Below are 22,451 nucleotides of genomic sequence, written 5' to 3'. Positions count from 1 at the left end.
AACCTTGGCTTGTGTGCTGTAGCTATCTTTAGAAATCTCACATTGGTAACCTTCTTTGCATTTTGTCAAATCTGCAGTGAAAGTGTTCTTAAAATGATGATAGTCCTCATCCGAGACTACTATAACATGAAATATATGGCAGAATGCAGGTAAAATAGAGCCGGAGATGTACAATTCTCCCCCAAGGAGTTGTCACAAATTTAATTAATACATTATTTTTTAAATAAGAAGTGGACAGCATTATCTCCCGTAAATGTAAACAAACTTGTTGGTCTTAGCGATTGGCTGAACGAGAAGTAGGACTGAGTGGACTTGTAGGCTCTAAAGCTTTGCGTTGTTTTGTTTTTGAGTGCAGTTAGGTAACAACAACAAAAATACATTTGTAAGTTACACTTTCACAATAAAGCGACTGCACTACAGTACTTGTATGAGGTGAATTGAAAAATACTGTTTCTTTTTGTTTGTTTTTACAGCGCAAATATTTGTTAAAAATAATATAAAGTGAGCAGTGTACACTTTGTATTCTATGTTGTAATTGAAATCAATATATTTAAAAATGTAGAAAAACATCCCAAAATATTTAATAAATTTCAATTGTATTATATTTAAGAATGCGATTTAAAACTGCAATTAATCACGATTATTTTTTTTTAGTTAATTGCGTAAGTTAACTTCCACATTTTCAGTTTGGCTCAAATCATGTGTAATACTGAGGGGCAGGGCCAGATTAACGCAGGGGCTTTAAGGGCTGCAGCCCAGGGCCTCGGGCTAAGGAGGGCCCCGCAAAAATAAATCCATAATTATATATGATTCAGTGGTCACCAACCCGTGAATCACGATCGACTGGTTGATCCTGGAGCCTCTGCCAGTTGATCGCGATCTCCAGGCCACTAAAACTCCAGTGGCGCAGCAGGGCTCAGGCAGGCTGCCTGCATGCCGTGGCCCAATGCCACTCCTCTCCGCACGCCATCCCCGCCCCCAGCACCATCCCCGCAGCTCGGCCAATGGGAGCTGTGGGGGCAGCACTTGCGGGCACAGGCAGCGCACGGAGACACGCTGTCCTCCTCCCCCCAGAGGCACGCAGAGACATGCCAGCAGCCGGCCGCTTCCGGGAGCGGCATGGGGATATGGCAGGCAGCCTGTCTGAGCTCTGCTGCGCCGCTGGCCAGGAGCCACCTGTGGTAAGTGCTTCCTGGCCGGAGCTTGCACCTCACACCCGCTCCTGCACCCCAACCCCCTGCCCCAGATCAGAATCCCCTCCTGCACCAAACTCCCTCCCAGAGCCCTCACCCTCTCCTGCACCCCAACCCCCTGCCCCAGATCAGAATCCCCTCCTGCACCCAAACTCCCTCCCAGAAAGAAACTAATATAACAGCTGTTCTAAGGTAAGAAGTAGGCTATTTTGAATTAACTATATTCTACATGTTTTAAGACTGAAATGTAACCACAGAACAGCTTTGTTAATTAAAAGGCAAATTTAATATAGCATTAATAGCCTCGATGCCATAATTGTGATCATTTTGTTTTAAATTAGGAAGAAGACTTGTATACAGGGGCCCCACAAAATCTAATAGCCCCAGGCCCACAGGAGAGTTAATTCAGCCCTGCTGGGGGGGCGTGTGTGTGTGTCTGTGTGAGTGACGCTGATACAGTTGCACTGAAAAAATCATTGCCTTAATTAATTGACCATAGTAAACTTTAAATATGAGCTGTACAAGTGCTATTCTAATTATCTCATTGGCAACTGTCAATATACACCTCTACCTCGATATAACGCTGTCCTCGGGAGCCAAAAAATCTTACCGTGTTATAGGTGAAACCGCGTTATATCAAACTTGCTTTGATCCACCAGAGTGCGCAGCCCCGCCCCCCCGGAGCACTGCTTTACTGCATTATATCTGAATTCGTGTTATATCGGGTAGCATTATATCGGGGTAGAGGTGTACTTAACTTTCTAGTCCAAGACCTCCCTTAATTTATATCAAGTAGAAACTAATAATTGTGTCAAATTTTGTTTGGATCTGAAAATAATTCACCATGCTATTTTACTAGTAGTTTATGCAGTGCCTGAATCCAGTGTTTAATCTTAATTTTAATCTTTGTGTATCTGTGATATATCTAGTATTTTAAACCACTGCTATACATTTAAATACTATCCTATAAATTGTTTTGTAGAATTCCTTGTGTGGATATCAAATCCGTATGGAATCCCGAACGGGAGAAGCTACTAGATTATTATACTGTACAACAGGAGTTCTGCTTCGGAAACTGCAGGACGACAGTCTTCTTTCAAATATATCTCATGTTATTGTAGATGAGGTTAGCAATTCTCTTACAATTGTGCAAAAGCAAAGTAGAAGTATCTTTCATAGGAATTATTTGTATTTATACCTCAGACTAATTCACTCTTTACATCCTTTTAATTCAAGGTTCATGAAAGAAGTGTCCAGTCTGATTTCTTGCTAATCATTCTGAAGGAGATCTTACATAAACGTTCAGACCTGCATTTGATTTTAATGAGTGCTACTGTAGACAGTGAAAAGTTTTCCAGCTATTTCACCCACTGTCCCATTCTAAGGATTTCAGGAAGGAGTTACCCTGTTGAGGTAGGTAAATGTTTCTTTATATCTACCCACACAAATAAGTTCCAGTAATATGTCATCCAGTTGTATCTGCTACAGCAGCAAGAGAAGGTAGTCTTTCATCTGAATTTAAAACCATTTTAGCTCTTTTTATCTTTAAAAATCCTAGAATGGCTTCAGTGGTTCTAAGAACAGAACTCTGTACTGGGATTTACATCATATTTCGCCTCTGCCAATTCAGACCATCCACAGAATAATTGAGACCATCCACAGAAATTCTAAACCATCATTTTTAATATTGTACATATATATATATTTTTTAGATGTGCAGTATAAATGAAAATCAAATTTTAAGTTCCTTCTGTTTCTGTGGCCCTGACGCTTGCCATTTTCCTTTGATGTGTTCTGTTGCGTTAGGCTCTCATGGTGAGGAAAATTTGAGCATTTCAAAATGTCTCTCCTCTTACTGTTTATATTTCACCTTATAATTTTTTTATCAAATACTTAGTAACTTTGAGATGCCAAGTAATGTTAAAGCAATATATGTGGAGTATTCTATGCGAATTGCTGCACATCAATACTGACTGATATATCTCTGTTGCTGAATTAAGTGCACCAGTCATCTAGTATTAAATGACCAACTACATTGATTGGTTACTTGTTATTGTCTTCATTTTTATTTGTGGGGGAAAAAAGGTAAAATAACTAAAATGCTGCTTACAGGGTTTCTAATATACCACATACAGTGCACTAAATACACAATCCATCACAATTTATTTTTGTGATCCAGCATTGTTAAAGCTGTGATACACAAGGACAAAGCCTCTAACACATCCTTCTTGCTGCTTTGTTAATTTGGTTTACTGACTTGCTCAGTTTTTTAATACGCTCCTAAAGTAATAGAGTGATTCACTTTGTTTCCATATAAATAATAAGGAAATAAGTGAAAAGGGAAAGATCTCCTTGTGATTTTTTTTTTTTTTTTTTCCCACCCCACCTCACAGACCTCTGGGCTGCTGTTTGGGTATGGGGGTGGGTGCAGAAGGGGGTTCCTTAACATTGTTATAGATACTTAACAGCTGTATATTGCTTTGCCCTTTTAGAGGAAGGAGCAGAAAAAGGGAGTGGCACTATATGTTGAGGAGCAACATATAACGCGACTCCATTTTTCTGCTGTTAAGGAGCAGCATATAGTTTACTGTAGACGGTAGGATCTTCTTTCTTAGTTAGTGTTGTAGGAAATTCCCTTTTCAATCCTAAGAGTGTGTGCTTTAGAAAGACAAAAAGGATGTAAGTTTATTTTTTGTATTTACCCCTCTCAAACTAATTCTGTAGGTTTTCCACGTGGAAAATGTTATTGAGGAAATTGGTTATGTTCTGGAGAAGGACTCTGAATATTGTCAGAAGTTCATGGAGGAGGAGGAAGAAATAACAATAAATGTTACTAGCAAAGGAGGAGGAATCACAAAGCATCAGGTAAAACGCATATTTTCTGTTCGGACAGTCTTGTTTAAGAACATAAGAATGGCCATGCTGAGTCAGACCAATGGTCCATCAAGCCCAGGATCCTATCTTCCAACAGTGGCCAGTGCCAGATGCTTAACGGGGCATGAACGGAACAGAGCAACTTATCAAGTGATCCATTCCCTGTGGTCCAGACCTAGCTTCTGGCAGTTGGAAGTTTAGGGACATCCAGAGCATGGGGTTGTGTCCCTGCCAATCTTGGCTAATAGCCATCGATGGACCTATCCTCCATGAACCTATCTAATTTTTTGTTGAACCCAGTTATGTTTTTGGCCTTCACAACATCCCATGGCAATGAATTCCACAGGTTGACTGCATTGGGTGAAGAAGTACTTTCTTTTAAACCTGCTGCCTATTAATTTCTTTGGATGATCCCCAGTTCTTGTATTAGGTGACTGGGTAAATAACCCTTGCCTAGTCACCTTTCTCCACACCATTCATGATTTTATAGACCTCTGTCATATCCTCCCTTAGTCAACTCTTTTCTAAAATGCATAGTCCCAGGCTTTTTAATCTCTCCTTGTATAGAAGTTATTCCATACCCCTGATGATTTTGGTTACCCTTCTCTGCACCTTTTCTTATTATAATATATCTTTTTATGAGAAAAGGTGTCCAGAACTGTGCACAGTATTCAAGGTTTGGGCATACCATGAATTTGTGTAGTAATAGAACAGAAAATACACTTTCTCTTTTTTTTCTTTTTGACAGCTGATCCATTTGCACAATGGTATCAAATCATCACAATTAATACAATACTAATTTAGCTATATACAATTATGATATTTCCAATGGTTATGAAACCATATATTCAGCAACTTACTGAGTCATCAACTGAGTGTGTTCTGGTGGCTTCATCAACAATTATTTGCGGCTGCCCTGCTGTCACTACATTTTTTTAATGTTGATTCCCAGTTAAATTGTACCTTCAACATCTTGTGCACACTCCCAACTCTTGATATATTTAAGCAAATACTGGGCAAAGCTCTTGAATATACTCAGGAACAATTCTGCTTAGTTATGAAGATGAACTAAGGAGAGGGGACAGAGGAAAAGTGATGTCCCTCTTCCAAGCTGCTTCCTGCCACTTGGGATGCCAAAATGAGACGCTGCTTACAGTGGATTATCTAGATGTAAAAAATATTGTATCACATGTTCTGCTCCCCACTTCAAGGTTAGCTCCCCCTAAGTGTGGTTCATATGTCTTGCAGGGCTCTGTGGAACTAGTTCCCCTTGGTGGGGCTTAGATGCCCTTCGGGGCTTCACTCCTCCCCACTGGCTAGTTGGCTGTACGTTGTATGAGAAAGGGAGGAGACTAAGTGGTAGCACTCTCCTGAGCACCACCCAGTCACTGCCCAAAATGATAGTAGGTAGGGCACTAGTTAGGGCCGATCTTCATCTATTATGATTGTCCCTCTCCTTTCTGAATGCTTTGATTAGCAGTGAAATAGTTGATATTAGTGGCATTTAAATTATCATTAGACTTAAGAATTCTCACATTGAGATAGATAGGGGCAGCTCACATCTCTGAGCCCTAACTCAGGAATGCTACAGCGGCTGTGCTGCTATAGTGCTACTACCTACACTGATGAGAGGGGTTCTCTGTTGATGTAGATAATCCATCTCCCCGAGAGGTGGTTAGATTGATAGAAGAATTCTTCTGTCAACCTAGCACTGTCTACACTGGGACTTAGGTTGGCTTAACAACGCCGGTCAGAGTGTGGCTTTTGTACACCCTGACCGACGTAGTTAAACCAACCAAATTTTCTAGTGTAGACCAGAGCTCAGACAAACATGACTGCCTCAGTTTACATTTAGTTCACATTTTCATGGTTTCTTTTGCAGCAATGAGGGCTAGAGACTTGCTTGTTACTTTTTAAATTAAACCACAGGTTCTGGAGCACAGGATAGCAGCCTCAAAAACAAAAAGTACCAGCTTGCCAGGCCTTTGTGAGATGGTCCAGTGTGAGCACTAGGGATGGACAAGATGGACCTAATGGAACTTTTTTATTATTCTAAAATGGACTATATGATGTCCATTTTGTACATATTTTGCCTTACAAGACAATGAAGCTAAAACACTTAAAGGGCATAAATGTCTGCGTTCTCCTCTCTTGCCTTCCTCTTACATAAAGTTAATGTTACCAATTTCTTTCCCTTTAAGGAATATGTCCCACTCCAGTCTGGATCAGGTGTTGATTTGGATCCTTACTATCAGAAGTATAGCAATCGTACACAGCAAGCAATCTTCTACATGAATCCCTACAAGATCAACCTTGACCTTATCTTGGAATTGCTTGCCTTCTTAGGTACTTTGTCACTTCCTAAAATGTTTGTTGATTTTTAAAAATTCTTTCAATGCTCACTTTCCTCATATTTTGAGACTCCACTTTCATGGATTTCTTATTGTTTACTAATGATGCTTGGTACTAGTAAGGATATTTGATTTCATTCCTATTAATGATGCCTCCTGGAAAGGGCCCAGCTCAGGAATCATAGAGTAGTATCTCCTATTTCAAACAGGGAAATGTCAAATAGGATTTTTTTCTAGCTTTTTAACCAGGTTTCTATATTGTATCCCTACAGATAAAAGTCCCCAGTTCAGAAACATAGATGGTGCTGTATTGATCTTTTTACCAGGGCTTGCTCATATCCAGCAGTTATATGATCTCATTTCAGCTGACCGAAGGTTTACAAGGGACAGGTAATGAAAGCATTCTCATTTGAGAAATGTGTAGTGTTCTTGTCTTAGTTTTTAAGACTGGCTGTTTCTGTGGTAGGAAAAGAGAATTGTATTTAGCACATAACTTTACTTTTTTTCTCAGAATATGTTTTCTCAATCCATCTTCATTTTTTTTTCTATTTCTCTTTCAAATCTGAGCATAAGTGGTAAATATTTAGATCCTTCTGCAATCAAAATTGCCTTATTTTTCCTCCAAATGAACTTATTTGCTTTAACAGTGAAGAGCTTCTGGATATTTTAATTCTGAAATAAAAACTGACACTTTTTCTTCCTTTTTGCTGCACCTGCTAAATACTGTCACTGTAGTTTAGAGTCAATATACAATTGCATAACAATGGTAGAAACTCTTTTTTTTTTTTTTTTTTTTTTAACCTATCTCCACCAAACTGGAGAATGACCATATCAAGTATTATCATTTCACACATTTTTCCTTTCATATTTTACTATCATTTATTTTTAGTATTCTGTAATCCATAAATTAGTAATACAAAGTCTTACTATTATTTATGTATATTCTCTTTCCTTCCTCCAACCCACCAGCATTACCTCAGGCTTATTTAAACATTTGTTGAATAGTGTAACTTAATTGTTGAATAATGTCTCCTTCTTTCAGGTATAGGTTAATAGCTCTGCATTCTATTCTTTCAACTCAAGATCAAGCAGCTGCATTTACATTGCCCCCTTCTGGAGTTAGAAAGGTATGGTATGTTTAAAAATGTAAAATTCACTATTGTAATATAAATCATCATCTTGCTCCCTCTACTTTATATACTTTTTATGTATATGAATTATCTTAATAAAAAACTTATGAAGTTATACAACCATGAATTGTCTTTGAAATTCTCTTGCTGAAAGCAGAGCATTGTACTCTATTAACAAGGTGTTCAGGGCCAGATAAGAGTTAACTTCAAAGGATTGTCAAGTCATCAAACTAAATCTTTTATATAGAACAAAAACATTTAGTTTTTAGTAATTTTTGTTTTACTGTAGCTTTCTGTTGTATAAAAAAATGGATCCCTGTCACTTTCTTTAAAAAAAACTTTTTTAGGAATCTTTTCCCTTGCAGTATTTTGTACACCTTTATACACACAAGCTTGTGAAATATTATTTTACTTAATGACAAATTGTTCAGTGGAAAGTCAAGCAACCTTTGCAAGTGCAAGAAGTTTAAACCAATTATACGATTAAAAAAAACTAGTACAAAAGCATGTAAAGATCCCCTTTAACTCTTTAGTCCTCCCACACATTTCTGTAGGGATCACTTTTTATCAAGTTCTCTCCAAATCTGAGTTTAAAGGAATGAAACTTATGGAAGGACTATTTCCTTAATTCATTTATCTGAAGATATGGCTATTTCATTTGCAGATTGTTTTGGCAACCAATATTGCTGAGACAGGTATTACAATACCAGATGTTGTCTTTGTAATTGACACTGGGAGAACAAAAGAAAACAGGTAAGGGTTGATCTTCCTAAGTCTTTGTGTTGTGTACAGTTTTGGAAATAGATTCCATAGGGGCTTTCCACTAGGTTTGTACCTCTTCAGATCTAGGTTTAAATTCAGGCTTTGGTCAAAAAAGTAAGTTGATTGGTCTGATGATAATGGCCATATGTCCAAATCACAAAACCATGCTACAGCTTGGTACAAGTCTGCTGATTTTCAAATGGTGGAGTTGTCACAGATCCACAGGATCAGTGCTGTGCTCCTAGCTTTGGAACTGTCTCTTGGAGGGGATCCCTTTGCTGTGCCAGACCTCCCCAAGGGGTCACACTCTTCCTTCAGAGTAGGCCTTGCAACATTGTCGCCTCCTGAGACTGAACCTTTGGGCTTTAGCCCTCCTGCTTCTCACCGTGAGTTCGGTTCAGAGAGTCCAACTGAGCCAGACTCTTGATAGAGACTTCAGGGATTAATGCACCTCTCCAAATATTACAGTAACACTCAAACAGCTTTTCAAAATGTTAGGGTTTATTAGTCAACTGGAACACAGCATAAGGATGTCATTAGGGTAGCACATCGAGAAACGAAGGTTAAAGCATAGTCTGTTCTGATCAGCCAGGAGCCCCAGTCAAGATGTAGTGAAACTCCATTTTCAGGCTCTCTCTCTGTCTGACCTCCTTAATCGGTTTCTAGGGGAGAGAGCTCCCAAGCTTCTGCCAGAGCTCACACTTATCCCCTTACCTCATACCTCTGTCTTTTTTTCTGGAACTGAGAACTTTTCTTAGTTTCCCTGCTGAGAGGCAGGGAAATCGGTGAGTCATTGGCGCTTGCATTATGTCTTTGGCCCCCTCATTTACCTAAGATAGTTTCAACCAGTTCCTTAAGGATTCTTTCCACCAAGACAGGGAGGTGACACCCACCTATGTATCTTAGTCTGTCCTGAGAGCAAATTTAGTCCCTTTTTCATATCCACTTGGTAACAATGCATCAAATAGGGGAAACTGAGGCACACACAGAATTCATAAAAATATTACAAAAATTCCCACTTTGTCACAGTTATGAACAAGGAGGGGAATTATTTAGAAGTGATGAAATGCACAACTAGAAGTAATGGGATAATATTTTAGGTAGATTACCTTTTCCATAACGTCCTGACACTGAGATGCTGGCTTTGGTCTACTTCAAATGTACAAAGTACTAGAAAATGTATGGTAAAAAAACAATTCAGCATTGGCAGGATGATGACTTGATGAACTAATACAATAGGTCTCTTTCACCTCTATCGTCTACATTTGATTAATGAAGTAATCAATCATGTGTAAGGCTTACAAAATAGGGCTTTCAAAACTAAGTTTTATAACTTTTTTTATGATGAGTGATTTTATTTTTAAAAATCAACTTTAAATTAAATGAAAATTTGAATCTGACAGTAGTCCTTATCTACACATTCTGTGCAAATGCTTTTTCAGGTACCATGAAAGCAGCCAAATGAGTTCTTTGGAAGAGACCTTTGTCAGTAAAGCAAGTGCTTTGCAGCGTCAAGGGAGAGCTGGACGTGTCAGGGATGGATTCTGCTTCCGAATGTACACAAGAGACAGGTACAGTAGCTTTAATGAGCAAGATTTTGTAAGTCAGGCAACTTTACAGTATTAATTGCAAAAGCCTGTGTTAAAATGCAATGTAGTGGTTGCAAATGAAACTGAAGTGAGGAAATACAAAAGTTCGGGATTTCATAAAAGTACTTACATGATGTGTGTAATATGGATGACTTTGTGCTGTGTAATCCTTAACTTTTGCAGTTCCTGGCTTTTTTTTTTTTTCAAATTGAATTTATAGCCTTAATGTTTCTTTAACAGAGGTGACTCAAATTTTTAATTTCCTGTTTAATAATGCTTCAGTTATGATTCTTTTCCCCACAATTTTTTTTAAAACTGTAGAATTCTGTTTTAAACATCACCATAAATTTGCCCCAGTGTCAGATATAAACAAACCCTACCTCTGGAATCTTGAAGTTTAGCTCCTTACCTTCCAAATCCATAGATTTAAAGTGGGCTGTCTGTGGATGCGGGGCAGGGGAACTAACTATGATGTTATACTGCTCCATAGTACGGAGAGCAACAACATAACTAAAAACCTAGAATTCCGTGTGTGTGTTTGTGTGTGTGTTTGTGTGTGTGTTTGTGTGTGTGTGTGTGTGTGTGTGTGTGTGTGTGTGTGTTTGTGTGTATGTGTATGTAAACAAACCTTTACTTTGAGGGCTTAGCCACATGGTAAAGTTTGAAGTTTCACTTATTTGAGTTAAGCATGAGCAAAAACATATTAGAAATTATTTCAAAGTAGTGTCCCATTGTCCATCACTATCCTTCTCTCACACACACACACACACACACACACACACACACACACACACACACACACACACACACACACACGATGTATGCACATGCTTAGCTCACAAATGGGAAATATATTCTACTCACTGTTTACTTTAAAACCCATGCATGTACCCCCAAAAAGAATGTCTATCTGAAAAACAAGCATATGAAAACGGAGGATTGTAATTTAAGATGAGTTGTAACCTTAAGTCAAGTCTTGTTACACTGAAATTTGTAATACTGCATGTCTTTATTATTGTGGTATTGCAGGTTTGAAAGTTTCATGGAATATTCCGTTCCAGAAATACTGCGTGTGCCTTTAGAAGAGTTATGCCTTCATATTATGGTACAGTCTTGTTTCTTGAATTTCTCTTACCTTTGTTCCTTTAGAATCAGCCAGAAAGGTGTGTGTCCTGCTCTAGTGCTACTATTTGGGTTGTGTGGGTCTGTGGAGACGTCTGTTTCCTCTCTTAGTGGAAAATCCACTATATGTATTCACTTTAAAAAATCCAGAGCATGTTGCTGGGGGGGGGGGTGTAACTCATCTATTAGAATATAATACTATCTAATCTTCAGAATGGAATCATTCGCATTTCTTCCCAACATCAATCTGAAGGAAATCTTTTATGAAGAAAGGTCCCTGTTAAAGGGCCAAATCCCAGTCCCTGTCCATATTACAAATATATGGAATGTTCATGAGGGACCTAAGCAGAGGGATGGAATCCTTCTTTCCCAACCCAGGAATGTGGGGTGCAAGGCATGTGCATATCTTCTACATCTAAATTTGGGCTAATAGATTCATGGAGTTCCAGACTACCGACCATGCCAATGCATCGCCACCTCTGTAGCTCTGCCATAAAGGCCCGATTGAAGCCATATGTGATAGGTGCAGAATCCCTTGTTCACTTTCTCTACACTCTGGCCCTCCCTCTACAGTGGAGCCATCTTAATGTCACTGTGTGGGCCTGCTGCAGTCCTGCATCAGGGAAGACTTCACATATGAGGAATGTGAATGAGTGGGGTGTGGGAAGAGGAGGATGGTTGGCCTCAGAATGACTGAATAGGCAACATGCCTTCTAGATGTCTTTGCAGCCCATCGTTTTAAAAATATCTATTTTTGTCATTATCTTTTTGGTTAACATTTGCCAGATAGGTTTAGATTGAATTGTCTATCCATTTAATCCACAGAAGTGCAATCTTGGTTCTCCTGAGGATTTCCTCTCCAGAGCATTAGACCCTCCACAGCCTCAAGTAATCAGCAATGCAATGAACCTGCTACGGAAAATTGGGGCTTGTGAATTAAGTGAGCCCAAACTGACTCCATTGGGCCAGCACCTTGCAGCATTACCTGTCAACGTAAAGATTGGCAAAATGCTTATATTTGGTGCCATATTTGGTTGCTTGGATCCTGTGGTAAGTTGACAGGTATTGCAGTTTTCATCTAGATGATTATGATAAAAACAATGCTAAAAACCTTGAGACAGTGAATTTTTATGGGTGAATTTCTATGAAATTTGCTTTCTTACAAAAACTCTTGGAATAAAATATAGGAAATGAGGACACAACACATTGTTAAAAAAAAAAAAACACACTTAAATGCAATTTTTGGTTAGTGCTCTTGTTTCTATGCTTATTTTTAAGAAAGCGGACTGGTATTTTTATTTATCGATATTCTCCCTCACCACCTGTCCCCGCGCACACAAAAGAAAGTGGCCAGACTCAGTGCTCTAGTCACTCTTCCAGCTCTGTCTACTAGTGAGCCTATGAAGTGCAGTGTTAACATAAACTATCTTTTTCAGTTTTAAAGGGACAATGACAATTGAAGTCACATCTGTCTGAAACTTTGACCGACTGTTGTTACAAGCAGTACTTAAAATGGTTATTTTTCAGTATGTTTTACTTTTAACATTTGGCAGCACTTGTGGGTACTCATTTTCAGTCTCTCCTGTTTTTGTTATTGTTTCACAGAGCAGTAGGGGCGAGAAAATACAGTACTTCCAAAATCTGAAACACCTTATGATTTTTGTTGCATTCAGGTGCTGATGTGGGACCTGAAACTGCTTTTTAAGTTGACAGACTTCAGATTAGTGTCCTTTTTAAATTATTTGAAAACAAACAGTTCATGGTAGTGTCAATATGCAGCACACATTCTTCCCTTCAAAAGCAAACCCATTTTCACCATATCCAACTACTCAGTGCTGGAAACTGTCCCTTCTTCCCCAGCAAATATAGCAATAGCTCAAATGCAATTTAGATCCTTTGCACCATATACAACTTAATCTGATTCCCCTGTGTAAAACAGAATCCCACTAGTTGCCAAAAAAATAGTTAGCAAAAGCCAACAAATGGTTGTGTATAGGTTTTGTGTTTAGGGAAAGTTTTATATAATAAAATACTCAGGGTGCAAACAAATATTCAATACTTGTTGCACTATAAAAGCCTGTAGTTCCCATCTTAAAGATCCAAGAGTGAATCTAGCTAACTTTGCAATCCATTTATCAAAATGCCTCTCGTCACTACTGAAATATTACTTCAATAATTTTCAAGTACCATCACTCAGATATCACTGTACTTGATATAGAAACAGTGCGAGAGGAACATCACTATTACAGAATTCTACTAAATCAAGGAACTACCGTGAAGTGCAGATCTGAGACCAGGATTTGCACTTTATTCTACTACTACACCTGATCAGGTCTTGTTACGACTCAATCAAGCCTTAAAATTATCATTATACAATAGACTCTCTTTACACTTTTCACGTAATCCTAGTTGACTGTACATAGTAAGAGGAAGTGTGAGCCCTTGGTTGAAAAAAGGAAGTAGGAGGTCAGATTCTATGGTTCTAGTCCCATTTGTACCACTGAGGTACAAATGGGACCTTTGATTTGGGGCAGGTCACTTATTCTCTGTGTACTTCATTTTACCTACCTATGAAAAGGTATAAAAATACTTACCTGCTTCACACAAGTGTTGAGATTTAATAAACTAATGGTGGGAAAGTACTTTTTAAAGTATTTCAAGTTGCTATGTAAGTACAATGTCTTCAGTGACTCTTACACTGTAATATACTATATAAAATGCAATCACTCTGTCATTTAAGTGTGGTAAAAGCCTGAAGCCTACTATTTTAAATTTTATTTATATTATGTTGTTTATACTTTAACTTCTCAATATCTTGCTATTGATTACAGGCAACTTTAGCTGCTGTAATGACAGAAAAATCCCCTTTTACTACACCAATTGGTAGAAAAGATGAAGCAGATCTTGCAAAATCTTCCCTGGCCTTGTCAAACTCAGATCATCTGACAATTTACAGTGCATATCTAGGGTAAATAATCTTTTCTAAAATATTAAAACTTAAAGCAAATAGAACCTTTTGATTGACTGTCAGTAATGGTGTATCCTTTAAATATTGCTATTAAATACATGATCCTAAATGGTTTTGTAAATTTCCTTTTAGAATAGCAGAAATATGTGATAAGTACTATGCTACTTGAGGATTAATAAATGGACCAATTGGTTAGTCACTTGGCCTTCTAACACCACTTATGGCAAGCAATGCAGAAGCATACTGCTTGTGGTGCCCTAATGCTTCAGGTATTTCTGTAGCTGTTTTGTAGTGAGCTACACTTTAAAACAAACACACACACACACAAAACCCAACAACTACCAATTAAGGTTACATTCTTCATGACTTTCAACCAGGAACATTGCTATTCTATCTCCAGCTGTCAGAACATACAATCATCTGTCAGTTTATAGAAGAAACACCTTTGTTTATTCATGGGCATGTAATTTTACATGCTGTGAAATGCTTGTCCTCTCCTGATCTCTGGTAGACACACATTATTGATCCAGATGATACCAGTTAGTGTTTTATCATTAAGTCAGTGGAGGATCCTTTGTAAGAGTCATTATCACTTTTTTTTTTTTAATGTATTTGAACTTGGATTCCTCATCTCTTTGTAGATAGCCATCGGTGTTACTTTTGTAATTGTAGTAAACCAAGACTTTTTGTCTAGGTGGAAAAAGGCTCGTCAAGAAGGAGGGTATCGCACTGAAATGGCTTACTGCAGAAGGAATTTTCTTAACAGAACCTCACTGTTAACTCTGGAGGTATATCAAGATACAAGCCATGTGATTCTGCCCAGGAAGGATGACTGTTAATTTCCCTCAGAAAATTCAGCATATAACTTTAAAGCAGTGATATACAGTACTCATGTTAGTATACAGACAAGATAACAAATATGGGCAAATAGAATGTTGAGAATGGGTGAATAGCTTAGATTCTTATTCAACTGGCTAAATCTATTCTTTACACGTTTTGAGGTGCAAGCCCCATTGATATATATGTTTGCATAGAGTTGCTCTGACGAAGTTCATACTACAGCACTTTATACAAAATAAAACTTGTAAGGTAAAATATTACTTAACAAGGGTAAATAAAATAACACCTGGTTATCCTGTATCATTCCTTCTGTTTACTAAGTACTTGTATTTCACTGTCAAGCTTGGAAGATGATAGGTATTAGAATAGATTACTTAAGAGGGGTTGTGGAATCACCATCATTGGTGGTTTTTAAAAACAGGTTAGACCAACACCTGTCTGGGGTAGTCTAGGTATACGTGGTCCTGCTTCAGCATGCGGGGCTGGACTAGATAACTTCTCACGGTCCCTTCCAGACTGAATTTCTATGATTCTGTGATGACAAATCCTGACTTTTCTAAATGCATTTTTGCCTCCAAAATGAAGGCTCCAATAGTCCTTTCCAGGACTAATCCCCAGGAAATAGGAGAAGGGTGCTTAACATAAATGTGTGCATTTTTTGCTGTCAATTTGTCTTCTAAATATCTGGGAGACAGAGACATACTTGCATTACTTTCAGCCCCACATTCTCAGTGCCTGAATCCTAAAAGCCTGATTTTTGTTTTGGTTACTCATCCAAACAGCCAAGATTCCAAGGCCTCTGCAGATATGACTGATTTTTTTTCTAGATAAGTCTGAGTCTCTTCACTGTTAGTTGGGAATATTGGGGAGAAGTCTGAGTGTGCTGGTGGCTTGATAGTGTCCCTTTTAATAATCCGTATTTTACTATTAAGTTATTAATGTACCTGTTTTGATCAAAACTAATTTCAGGATGTGAAACAAGAACTAATAAAGGTGGTCAGGGCAGCAGGATTTGCAGCACCTACAACTCATCATAGGTGGGAAGGAAACGGAACCACACAATCCCTTTCTCTTCAAGAAATAGCCCTTCTTAAAGCTGTGCTGACTGCCGGACTATATGACAACTTGGGGAAGATAATGTATACGAAGTCTGTAGATATCACCGAGAAATTGGCATGCATGGTGGAAACTGCTCAAGGTAAAGCACAAGTGCATCCCTCCTCAGTAAACAGAGATTTGCAGATATATGGATGGCTGCTCTACCAAGAGAAGGTAAGGATCTTGTATTTATATCACTATCTGATTAATTAGAGGCAATTATGTGACAATCTTGAAAGCAGTTGCACATTGGCGTAAACCCCATTAGACCAGGATTTATTAATTTGCAAACACCTGACATGCCTGTGGTGCTATATAAATGGAACATAATGTGAAATATACTTGGATGTGCAGTTCATCTTCAGAACCATCAATGCCTTGTCCCTGAAATCAGTGTGGTTTAAAAAAAAAAAAATGCACCAGGTCCTAAATAAGGCACACACAAATGTGGCTAGAAATGAAGGCCAATAAATCTAATATTGACTAAACTGACAAGCTTACAAATGAAAGTACCCTACTCTTTATCAGTCAACTTTTCACAAAGGGTTAATGTATTGTGTATAGTACCGTGTTTTTGTTGTTGTTGTTGTTGTTTTTGTTGTTTTTTTAAATAAAGTTGATCACTTTTCTGTTTGGTGACTTAGTTAGAAAGAAGTGTCAAAAATATGTAGTCCAAGTAACAGTCGTACTTTGACCTGTACTATGCTATCTGTCCCTACTCACCTCTACGTCCTTAAAACACGCTGTATGCCCTCTCTCAGGCCTGAAGAGATACTAACTAGCTTAACTTAAAACATATTCACAAAAATTGTGAAATCCAAGACACGGTGAACTTCAAAACTGAACTGCATTTTGTCGCTCACCTTTTCCCACCTACTTCCACATCCTTATCTGTGTGTTGTCTCTTTAGACCGTCAACTCTTTGGTGAAGATGTATGTTTTATCTCAGTGTAAAAAAAATACAGCAATTCTTTTCAAGTGTTTGTTGTCATACCAGTGGACATTTTATTGTAAGGGAGTACTAAGCTACCTATTGATATTTAATGCTGTACATATACAGGGCTCTTTCCAAACAGAGCAGACAACATTCCCTGCCCAAGGAGCTTGCAGTATAAAGCAAGATGTAGGACAACAGCTAAAGTTAGAAAGGGAATTGACACACTGCTGAGAACAAGTTAGAAATAGTTACTGAAAGTAATAGATTTCAAGAAAAGTGGGAAAACTGCTTTGTTAATAAGAAATGTAAGATTTGCCAAGCCTAAAATCACTGATGAAGAGAAGAGACAAAAGGAGCAAATCTCAGGGAGGGAGAAGAGGGGGGCCCAGGCATGTCAGTGGGAGTGGGATTATCAAGGGAAGAAACCTTGTTCAGTAAATGTTGAATAAATTTTATGCAAACAAAATACTGTTTATCAGTGTTAATACATTTCAGACCTATTAATGTATGTATAGTCCCCTCAGTTGCTCAGAGATTAAAACAATCTACATTATGACTGCTTTTATAAAAGTATTCTAAAAGAAACTTTATTTTTGATGTATATTATGAGAATTTCAGTATTAAAAACCCTCGTTGCATTAATTCTAATAGGGGTTTTTTGCATTGAAAATGTTCACTGTATCAGGAAACAATTTCTGGCAAGCAATATTGATCCTGGCTTGACTGAAAAAAACAGTAGTGCAGTGCATATAGACAGCATGCATCTCTAAGTATATATGCATTAAACTAATTTTCTGACTGTACCTGCTTAAATTTTCACATTGCAATAAATGTTATTTCCCTTTCAAACACTGCACATTCAGCTGTATATTCATAGCCTTTGTACAATCTGCTGTAGGCTACCATTATCTTTTGTTTATAATCTTAACCACATAATTGTGGTCTTCCTATTCATCCAGTGCTCTTTAAAATTCACCTCTAAAGGATCACGAAAGGAAAATTTCTCCCAGTGGCATAAGCTTTTTTTCCCTTTCTTAAAGACTAAGATTTTTACATATCACACAAAGTATAGGGCAGATAATTGGGCATAGCCTACATTCTTTCACTGTTTACTAACATGAGTAGCATATGTAATGATGTCTCAGAGAGGAAAAAATTGACGACTTGCTTCATGAAAGTAGCATTCCAGTTCAGTGTTGTAGTTTTTAAATGCTTTTGTTTGTGTGTGTTTTATATGCAGATAAGATATGCCAAGGTGTACTTGAGAGAGACTACTTTAATTTCCCCCTTTCCAGTTTTACTTTTTGGTGGAGACATAGAAGTTCAGCATCGTGAACGCCTCCTGTCTGTTGATGGCTGGATCCATTTTCAGGTACACGTATGTTCTGGTTATTTCTTGTGCCTTTAAATGGCTGTGCATTTTGTACCTGAAACACATTGAAGTGTGAGTTTAAGATAGTTAAGCGAAATAATGGGAATTTTGTTAAATGTGTAATAAGGTCATGTGCTTCCAAGAGATAGCAAGAGTAATTTAATAGTATGCTATTTTTAAAAAAGAACGTTTGCCCTTGTTCATGAAGAAAGATTGAGGTATTATAAGAATAGATACTATTGGAAACACACATTTACCCGATTTGGAGGAAGAGGAAATACTTGCTTTAAGTAAGTGTCATAACTGAAAATGTGTTTAATTGGAACATTTTGAATTCATAGGTCCCAATCCTGTAAACATGTAGGCACCTGCTTAACTTTAAACCCTTGAGTAATCTAATTGATTTACATCTCAGATGAGTTTCGTCTTGCAAGTGAAAGCTGTGAGAAACATCTTAAAGCAAACACTCTCGCGCTCTCTCTTTCTAAACAGAAGAAATTCTAAACGCATTTTCTGAATGCATTTAATCTGAGGCTGAAAATGAAAACTGGCCACCTGCTCTTTTTCTTGGTAAATGCTACCAAATAACAGAAGAAATATGGGAGTTGCCCACCTGCTGTCAAACTGGTTACATTTTTTCTTCTAGCTCTGTTCATTTTATACCTCATGCTACCCCCTAGGAAGAGTGCATGTTGCTAATTTTATGTAAGCATTCCCTGAAACTCAGAATGAGATACAAATATTGTTACAAGGAAACACCAGTTAATGACTGAATGCACTTGTTACTCAACACACACAGAATTTTTAAGATCAGCCTTTCTTTGGGGGTGGGACAGGTAACACAGCTTTCTGGCTGTGTGACTGAAATGAGAGACAACCATATGTTCTTTATTAGCCAATTCAATTTGAGATCCACATTTTTCCTGGGCAAATCAACATAAGTTTTTTAAAGCCTGCAGGTGATATCAAATATCTACCGTGTCTATTATGTCTGTAATTTTTTTTTCTCACTCCCCCTGCCCACTCTGTATATTTATACTGTTGGTCTATAATCTACAGGCAGTGATATTAAATCCCTGGTCAGCACTTTGAGTTACTTTAGGCCTTGCTCCTAATGAAGTCAGTGGGACTACTCACGTGCTTAACTTACATACATGCTTAGTCCTACTGACCTCATTAGGAATACACAAAAGTTAAGCACGTGCATAACTATTTGCAGGATTGGGTCCTTGGCCTCTTGTATGATGGGTAAGCTTTAATCTTGGGTTTCCTCAATATGAAACTGCTTTGAGAAAAATGCAAATATATTAATCTTCTCTTATCTTCTTTCTACAGGCTCCTGTAAAGATTGCAGTAATTTTCAAACAACTGAGGGTTCTCATTGAGTCTGTTTTAAAGAAAAAACTTGAAAATCCTAAAATGTCACTTGAAGGTAATTGTATTGCTGTACTATCAACATAAAAAAGTGTGATAAATATACATTGTATATGTACAGTGTGTGTATAGTTCTTTAAACAAATATACTAATACACTTCATCGTTGCTCAAGAGACCACATTGTAGCCATGGTGTTCCTAATTCAACGCTCATGAGAAACAAACCCAAAAGGTCATTACTGAACCTAGGTCTCCTTCATGGCTTCACCCCAAAAATCTGGGGCTATATGTGATTGTCTCTTTAAAAATGTCTCTGACATAGACTGACTTCTCTACAATCATAACGTTAATGGTAGCAGTAATAGTGGTTAGTTTCCATTTGTCAGGGTGTTCTCATGGGCATGGATGAATTCTAACATACTCCCTACCCCCACAGCTTGGCCACAGCTGTAAGACAATGTGCAATGTACTGATACTTATAGGTAAATAGTGTGGGAGGGATTACATGACAACCCCAAAAATAAGGGATAAATGGGCATACTCCATGCTTCTAAAACTTGAGAGAAATGTCAAGAAATAAAATCCTAACTGGAGTGAAACATGTTAAAATGTATCTGTGAAAGTCCTCTTCTTTTCTCTTTTTTTTTTTTTTTTTTCTTCAGTTCCCTTAGGAAACACTACTGAAATGGCTGCAGCCAATTTATTAGTAAACAATATGCAGTATAACAGTCCTTAGTGTGTATAAGGATAATTTCTTATCTGCATATTTGGGGGGGGGACGGATGAAATGCACTCTGCCTCACTATTGAGTCTGACACAGCCTAGCTAATTAAAGCTTTCCTTGTTAAATTGCCCATCTCTCCCATTTTGTTAAATTTAGGTTTTTTTCCACTAACTTCTGTTTTTTCCTCCCTAGATGACAAGATTTTACACATCATCAAAGAACTGATAAAAACAGAGAATGCCAGCTGAAACTGGAGTTCAGTAACAAACTACAAAGCTTAAAGCTTCAATAGTGGCAGGAAAACAATTATGCTTAAAAAAGACTTCAGCTAACGTATTTCAACATTTAAAATGTGGTTGATACCAGCCATAACTTGGAAATACTGCATGAACTTGACATAGAAGTAATTTTGTAGGTCATTTTTAATTATGAGCATAAATGTATTATGTTTACAATAAATTTTGGTGCCATTTGTTTGAATGTATAAATGATGGTAGTAATTCAGATCTTTTCAACATAAAAATGAACATGACCAATTCATATTTGCTTTGTTTCAGTTTAAGGTATTTATTAGTAGTGTACTAGAAATTCAAGATCAGGTTCTGAATCTGTATGGAATAGCTTTTAACTGCTATACAAAATAGCTTGTTCTGTTTAGATATGTAAAAACTGAAAACAAAACAGATTTTTGTGCATTTGCCAAAACATTACTTAACTGCTTTGTACCTTAAGCTGTAGATTTTTTTCTGAAGCAGATTTAAGCATTACATTTTAAGAATATTGTCATTTTTCTATATGGCTTACTATGATGAGATGAAAACATGGGAACACAAACTGCAGATCAGTAGTCTTTAGCTTGGGAATTTCACTGGGATTTTTAAATCCTAACATTGTTGGGCCTGAACACCATATTTACAGACAGAGGACTAAGGCTGAAGTTTTCTTCATTTAATAAATATTGATTCCTATTTCTAGGGGGTTAATAGTATTTCTTTCCACCTGAGAAAGACAGGGCGCAAGGAGGAAAACCCAACGTGCTCTTGAAAGATCACACTATACAAAACAGACCAGAATATGTTGAGCCATCTAACAGACATTCTTTGATACACCTCTACCCCGATATAACGCTGTCCTCGGGAGCCAAAAAATCTTACCGCGTTATAGGTGACACCTCGTTCTATCAAACTTGCTTTGATCCGCTGTAGTGCACAGCCCCACCCCCCTGGAGTACTGCTTTACCGGGTTCATGTTATATCGGGCCGCGTTATATCGGGTAGAGGTGTAGTAACAGTACAAATTTACAACGCTAGAAGAAGAAAAAATGCAGCTATTAAAGACCACTAAAAAAGGCAAAATCATCAGCCAAGTGTGATTTAGTAAGAATTCTATAAAAGTAGCCAAATTCTCCTCCCAGCTACGCTTCCCTAGGTTGTGGAAAGGTTATTGGTGTTCTGAGCTCCTAGGGAAGCTGGCTAGTGCTGTTTCGTTTTTGTTGGTTTTTTTTTTCCCCCTTTCACCACTGTAAAAGTTGCCTTTTATAAAAATCAATGGCTTATTCAATGTCCCACAATGAAAATATCACTTCTAACCCTTTAATTTGGAGCCAGAATCATTTTTTTGTTTTCTAGGTGTATTCATACTTTTACTGTCAGAGAGGTTTTTCAAGCCTATATGCAGATCACTTTTTATTTAAAGGTGATGTCATGCACAAAAAATTAAATGTACAACCCCACTGATAAAAGTTCAAGACCATAAACCATTCAGCTTAATCGTTCCTATTGGTTGCTTTGGTGTGTCTTACCTTTTACATCTTGTTTTTCCTGTTGAAATGCAAATAAGAAATTGATTTAAGTAGTCTGATTACAGAAAACATGTCTTCTCCCACACCTGTCTATAATGTGGCATGTTAAATGTAAATCAGTCTTATTTTTAAATGACTAAACAAAAAAACATAAAAATAAGAATGATTTCTGAAGAATAAAAGTTTGCCATTTATGTCCGTGAATGTTGGTGGGATTAAAAATTCCACAGCAGTGAGTGGAGAAGGTCCTCATCCATTGGTATGTTTGCTGTAGTATGTTTTGAGAGAGAAGGTGGGTGAGGTAATATCTTTCAT

The 22,451-nt window shown here is 37.6% G+C and overlaps 1 protein-coding gene across 3 annotated transcripts in view; it reads left to right on the top strand.

Annotated features, from left to right (window-relative positions):
• The window catches only part of DHX29 (DExH-box helicase 29), a 35,151-nt gene extending 13,846 nt beyond the window's left edge, over positions 1–21,305 (top strand). For all 3 annotated transcript variants that reach the window (XM_065406024.1, XM_065406023.1, XM_065406022.1), the window contains exons 12-27: positions 2,176–2,319; positions 2,430–2,606; positions 3,918–4,058; positions 6,269–6,413; positions 6,691–6,808; positions 7,461–7,545; positions 8,213–8,301; positions 9,753–9,881; positions 10,929–11,004; positions 11,847–12,071; positions 13,853–13,989; positions 14,684–14,777; positions 15,799–16,101; positions 18,105–18,236; positions 19,572–19,668; positions 20,528–21,305. In XM_065406024.1, the coding sequence (XP_065262096.1) occupies positions 2,176–2,319; positions 2,430–2,606; positions 3,918–4,058; positions 6,269–6,413; positions 6,691–6,808; positions 7,461–7,545; positions 8,213–8,301; positions 9,753–9,881; positions 10,929–11,004; positions 11,847–12,071; positions 13,853–13,989; positions 14,684–14,777; positions 15,799–16,101; positions 18,105–18,236; positions 19,572–19,668; positions 20,528–20,583 (2,148 nt within the window). In that variant the 3' untranslated portion in view covers positions 20,584–21,305. The remainder of the gene's footprint in view (positions 1–2,175; positions 2,320–2,429; positions 2,607–3,917; positions 4,059–6,268; positions 6,414–6,690; positions 6,809–7,460; positions 7,546–8,212; positions 8,302–9,752; positions 9,882–10,928; positions 11,005–11,846; positions 12,072–13,852; positions 13,990–14,683; positions 14,778–15,798; positions 16,102–18,104; positions 18,237–19,571; positions 19,669–20,527) is intronic.
• Positions 21,306–22,451: the final 1,146 nt, after the last annotated feature.

This window comes from Emys orbicularis, chromosome 6 (assembly GCF_028017835.1).
Source record: "Emys orbicularis isolate rEmyOrb1 chromosome 6, rEmyOrb1.hap1, whole genome shotgun sequence".
NCBI lineage: Eukaryota > Metazoa > Chordata > Testudines > Emydidae > Emys > Emys orbicularis.
Note: the sequence above shows the minus strand (reverse complement) of the source record. Positions and strands in the feature narration are given on the sequence as shown.